The following is a 5,572-nucleotide window of genomic DNA, read 5'->3' as shown; positions in this document are numbered from 1 at the left end:
GACTCTGTCGCCGCCGCAGTGCTCCGCCCCGGCCTCCTCGCTTCCGCTGGCCCGCGCAGCCCCGCCCCCAGACGGCGGGGAGCCAATCCGCGTGCACGCTTCTTGGCTCCGCCCCGGCGCCCTCCTCGGCGCGCGCCCCTCCCTCCGCCCGCTGGCCCGCCCGTCAGTCAGTCAGGCAGGCCGTCAGTCAGTCAGGCAGGGCGGCAGTCGGTCCGAGTGGCCGTAACCTCTTCAGCTGTCCTAAGCCGTGCCCTCCTTGCTCCTTCCCGGTCGGCGTCCGCAGCTGCATCCGCAGCGGCGCGGTCCCTCCGGGAGGTGCGGCGTGGGCCGAGCGGCGGCCGCGGAGCGTCGAGCCCTTCGCGGCGGAGGCGGCGGCGGCGGCCCGGCAGCCAACATGGCGGCGGCGGCGGCGGCGGCGGGCGCGGGCCCGGAGATGGTCCGCGGGCAGGTGTTCGATGTAGGGCCACGCTACACCAACCTCTCGTACATCGGCGAGGGCGCCTACGGCATGGTGTGGTGAGTGTCCGCGCCCGCCCGCAGGCCCGGCCACGCCCGCCCACCCCATCGCCCGGGGACGCAGAGGACGCAGCCGTGGCCTCGTCCGCGCCCCGGCCTCCCGGGCCGCCGCGACCCCAACCCTTGGTTTCACCGTCGTCGGTGCGCCAGAGGCCTCGGGCGGGGCCCGGGGGCTGGTCGGGGTTTGGGTGTTGCTCGCGGCGTTTCGCGGGCCGGCCTTCGCTTGCCGCGGGGAGGGGCATAGGGGGCGGAGGCCAGTACCCGGGGACCCCCAGATTCAGGCGCAGCACGGATTTTAGAGCCAGGACCCCGGGAAGGGAACGGAAGGGGTCCAGCGTCCCCTCAACCCCCCGGTTTGCTAGCATCGTGGCCTTCTTTTTGACATCCAATTGTAGAGCTGGGAATTCCTTCAGAAGCTTGTCGGTGGTGGTGTTGGCCGCGGTCTTAAGAGCGCTTCGCCTCGGCATGTGTGCACAACGCCGAAATAATTACCTTCTTCCCTTCGCCTGTATTTTGAGAACGGCTTTCATTAAGAATCTTCAGTAGTGCTAACGGTGTTCTCCTGCGCAGACTTTCTATAAAAAGCGTCAGTAGCATCACTGTTAGTTGTGAAATATTTTAATCTTGAAGTTTTTAAAATGGATTTTAATACCCTACTGTTTGCGTTTCAGGAAGGATAAGCCCGCACTGCTCTCTTGATTTATTAAAGAGTCGTTTGGAGTTGGGCCTAATTTCACTTTTTTTCTTTACCCCGAGTGAGCTCTCTTAACAGCGTAAATGTATTCAGACGTTTTAGCACAATTGTTTGGACTTTTCCTGTTAATGTTTTAGTGGTCAGTATATATGCAGCTTTAATGGAGTTCTTGCAGAATTACATGCACACTCCCTTATCTTGATCCATATCCCCCAGAAACGTTCCTGGTTCTTTTTATAGAATTAGCTGTATTTTGTGCTGATGAAGACTTATGGAAGTGTAGACTCCCTTACACCTATTTCTTCTTGTGAGTGTGTCTTGTGCTGAGTGAAGGAGGCAAACTAATATTTATTGAACACTTGGTGGCAGGTACTGTACTAGGTATATTATCTCATTTTATTTGAACAGCCACCTCGAAGGAGGAAAGGTGGTGATATCCCTCTTTCAGGGGAGAAAGTATTTCGAGGTGAAGCAAATTCTTCAGGTCATACAACTAGAGAGACTGGAGATCGTAGACTGAGATCCTGTCTCAAGTGCTGCAGCTCTTTCCATTAAACCCTGCTGTCTTTAAATAGTGTTATTAATAGCTTTAGAGTTTGGCATATTTTACTGTTGTAAGCAAGTCTGTTTTAGAAATGTATTCAAATTTGAATGATTGTGATTATAGAAATGCCATAAAGGGCATGTTTTAACGAGTATCTTAGACTAGTTAAATTTTAAAAAGACTAATTGAATCTTGACTATTTTCATTCTCTTGAGCAAAATGCTTCACATATACAACTGTGAAAATTAATGTGAACTCAGAGGTTTAGGAGCCAAAAGAGGAATTAAATTAGGTCTAAAAGAAATAAGGCCCTAGAAAGTACTGCTCACAGCATCACTTCTCTGTCATACATCTGATTGCTATTGCACCGGCTGGTAAGTATGCTAGTAAACACGTGTCAGGAGAGGTTCAGAATTGTCCATAACGTCCTTCAACTTTCTTAAAAAATTTAACATCTAAAATATGGACTGAAAGAAAATCTTTAGGTTTAGGATACTTTAATTGAAAGGGTTTTTTTCTTTTTTCTCCTGATGAGATTCTTACTAGTCTGAAGATAATTTAGATAGGGTAGCTATTTCTGTCATTGCTGTAGACATATTTGATCTTCCAAGTCTCTGTCGGGGGAGATGCTGAGTACTTTTACAGTAATTTTCCTTTCCTAAAATCCAAAAACAAGTATAATTGGAAGTAGAATCCTCGGTCCAGGTTATAGCTTTTACTCCTCATCTTAGTAAGAATGTAATCTATGTTGCACATTATTAGCATTTAATAAATGTTGATTAAGAATGCTGGGTTTGGGGCGCCTGGGTGGCTCAGTCGTTAAGCGTCTGCCTTCTGGCTCAGGTCATGATCCCAGGGTCCTGGGATCAAGCCCCTCATCGGGCTCCCTGCTCGGCGGGAAGCCTGCTTCTCCCTCTCCTACTCCCCCTGCTTGTGTTCCCTCTCTCACTGTGTCTCTCTCTGTCAAATAAATAAAATCTTAAAAAAAAAAAAAAAAGAATGCTGGGTTTATGGAGGGTTTCTTGAATGAAATGTTATTTAAATAGCGATATTTTTAAAAATGTAACACTTCCAGACATTTGAAGATTTTCAGGCAATTAGGAATTTTTCCTTTTTTGTGCAGAGCCCTTTCCTAATCATTGTATGGAGGGTATTAAAAGATGAAGAGTGGAGTTTGAGTTGGGTATTTTAAGAGTGGTTATGGGGCGCCTGGGTGGCTCAGATGGTTGGGCGTCTGCCTTTGGCTCAGGTCATGATCTCAGGGTCCTGGGATCGAGTCCCGCATCGGGCTCCCTGCTCCACGGGGAGCCTGCTTCTCCCTCTGCCTCTCTCTCTCTCTGTGTCTCTCATGAATAAATAAATAAAATCTTTAAAAAAAAAAAAAAAAAAAAAAAGTAAATTTATAAAAGAGTGGTTATGATTTTGATGGATAATAGGCTCAAGTGACAGTTTGAGCTGCGGAATCTAATCCTGGAAAAGTAGGTAGCAAATGGTAGAGGACTCTAAAGGCAAAACTGAGTTTGATTCTATATTTGTGCAATGAAGAAGCATCAATGATTTTGAAAACAGGCAGTCATATGGTCAATTCTGAGATTTTGGGGGGGTAAATCAACACTGGTGGAAGTGATATAGAAAAAACTGTGATGTTACAATTAAGCTATTGTAACTGTCTAGAGGTGAAGTGATACAGTGGTATTGGAAGGTAATAGATGGAGATGTTGAGAGACCTTATTTAGATAGAATCCATGGGGGGTGCCTAAGTGGCTCAGTTGGTTAAGTGTCCAACTCTTGATTTCAGTTCAGGTCTTGATCTGTGTCGTGAGTTCATGCCCGGCATGGAGCCTACTTTAAAAAAAAAAAAAGAAGAAGAGGGGCGCCTGGGTGGCTCAGTTGTTAAGCATCTGCCTTCGGCTCAGGTCATGGTCCCAGGATCCTGGGATCGAGCCCCGCATCGGCTCCCTGCTCCGCAGGAAACCTGCTTCTCCCTCTCCCACTCCCCCTGCTTGTGTTCCCTCTCTCCCTATGTCTCTCTCTTTCAAATAAATAAATAAAATCTTTAAAAAAAAAAGAAAGAATTCATGGAGTGCCTGGATGGCTCATTCAGTGGAGCATGTGACTTTTTATTTCAGGGTTGTAAGTGTGAGCCCACCGTTGGGTGTAGAGATTACTTAAAAATCAAATCTTAAAAAAAAAAAAATCCATATGGGCTCTTTATCAGAAGAATGGTAGAAAGACTGAATTATGGCAAGTATGGGAGGAAGCAAAGGATGATGAGATCTAGAAGGGTAAGAGTCTTAATGAGGTGGGATTTGGATTTAAGAGGGATTTCTGAGACAAGGATTTTTGAATTTGGATATGGGTATATTTGTTAATTCCAAGGCTTCTATTTTGGGAGCCTGGGAGGATGGTTTTGCTGTTATCAGGGAAGAAATACTGCAGACAAAGCAGGTTTATTAGGGAGAAATAGTGAGTTGAGACTTACTAAGTTGTGATGACTGTAGGCCATTTAGGCTATTTCCAGGAGGCATCTTGAAATTTAGAAGAGGGAAGTAGAATCTGGAGATGAAAATTTATGAAAGTGGTAGTCTTGCATGGAAGAGCACATTCTTATCTGAGGAGACCGACGAGGTGAAATTGCAAGCAGATGTGTATATTCATCTTTTTAGTAAACACTCCATACATTCAGTAGATTTTCAAAGGGATCCATTGTCCCAGAAAGGTTAAGAACTGAGGTAGAACAGGAAGACCACAGAGGTAAACCAGACAAATTTTTTTTAAAGATTTATTTATTTATCTTAGAGGGAGGGGGAGAGAGTGAGTGCAAGCGTGCGCAAAGGGGAGGGGCAGAGGGAGAGTCTTAAGCAGACTCCTTGCTGACTGGGAGTGTGACTCAGGTTTCAATCTCACGACTCTTGAGATCATGACCTGAGCTGAAACCAAGAGTTGGATGCTTAACCGACTGTGCCACCCAGATGCCCCCTTGACAAATATTTTTTTTAAGATTTCATTTGTTTATTAGAGAGCACGATTAGGGGGAGGAGCATACTCCCCATTGAGCAGGGAGACCAATGTGGGACCTGATCCCGGAGCTCTGGGATCATGACCTGAGCTGAAGGCAGATGCTTAACCCACTGAGCCACACAGGCGCTCCCCCTTGACAAATATTTTTAAGAGGTAGGCAAAGGAATGAGAGCCTTAGGACTGGTGAGACATATTAGAATCAGGAAAAAAAAATGTATGAGAGGAGAAACTGAAGCTGTATATGCTTGATCATTTATTAACTAAGATAAGTATTTTGAGTAAGTTGAGTTTGAAACACTTTCTGAATATGATTGCGAGGTCATCAGGTTATCTCCATAGAGATACTAATTGAAATAGAGATACTTTGAGAGTGGTTAAGATGGGGGCGGGGGGATGTGAGAACTGAGCCAAAGGAATGCCTGACTTTAGGTGTCAACAGAGGGCCAGTAACAGAAGAGGACAGAGGAAGTGTGGCTAGAGAGACCAGACAACCAGGAGTGCATATCATCAAAGGAGCCAAGAAGACTGTGGTCATAAGGGATTGACCTTGGATACTATAGAGGACAGACAATGCAACTTGAAGACAAGCTATTGGACTTGTTGATTTTCAACTCTCCTAAAAAAAGATGGTTGCAAGCAAAATTTCAGTGTGATCACCTTCCAAATGGTACAATATCCTGTCTTATTAAGGCTTTTTGATTATGGCAGACTAGTAGAACTACCATTTAGTCAACACTTTGTTTTATATGGGTCAGTTAATCCTCACAACCACACTGCAAACATGGTTACTTTGTACA

General features: G+C 46.0%; 1 protein-coding gene across 1 annotated transcript in view; it reads left to right on the top strand.

Moving 5' to 3' along the window:
* The first annotated feature begins 162 nt into the window (after positions 1 to 162).
* The window catches only part of MAPK1 (mitogen-activated protein kinase 1), a 107,670-nt gene continuing 102,260 nt past the window's right edge, over positions 163 to 5,572 (top strand). Inside the window, exon 1 of the mRNA XM_045887193.2 lies at positions 163 to 516. Within this exon, the coding sequence (XP_045743149.1) occupies positions 395 to 516 (122 nt within the window). The 5' untranslated portion in view covers positions 163 to 394. The remainder of the gene's footprint in view (positions 517 to 5,572) is intronic.

This window comes from Mirounga angustirostris, unplaced genomic scaffold (assembly GCF_029215605.1).
Source record: "Mirounga angustirostris isolate CCGP_5_RB_7025 unplaced genomic scaffold, mMirAng1.0.hap1 SCAF_14, whole genome shotgun sequence".
NCBI lineage: Eukaryota > Metazoa > Chordata > Mammalia > Carnivora > Phocidae > Mirounga > Mirounga angustirostris.
The sequence above is the reverse complement of the archived record's forward strand: the minus strand, read 5'-3'. Positions and strand labels throughout refer to the sequence as shown.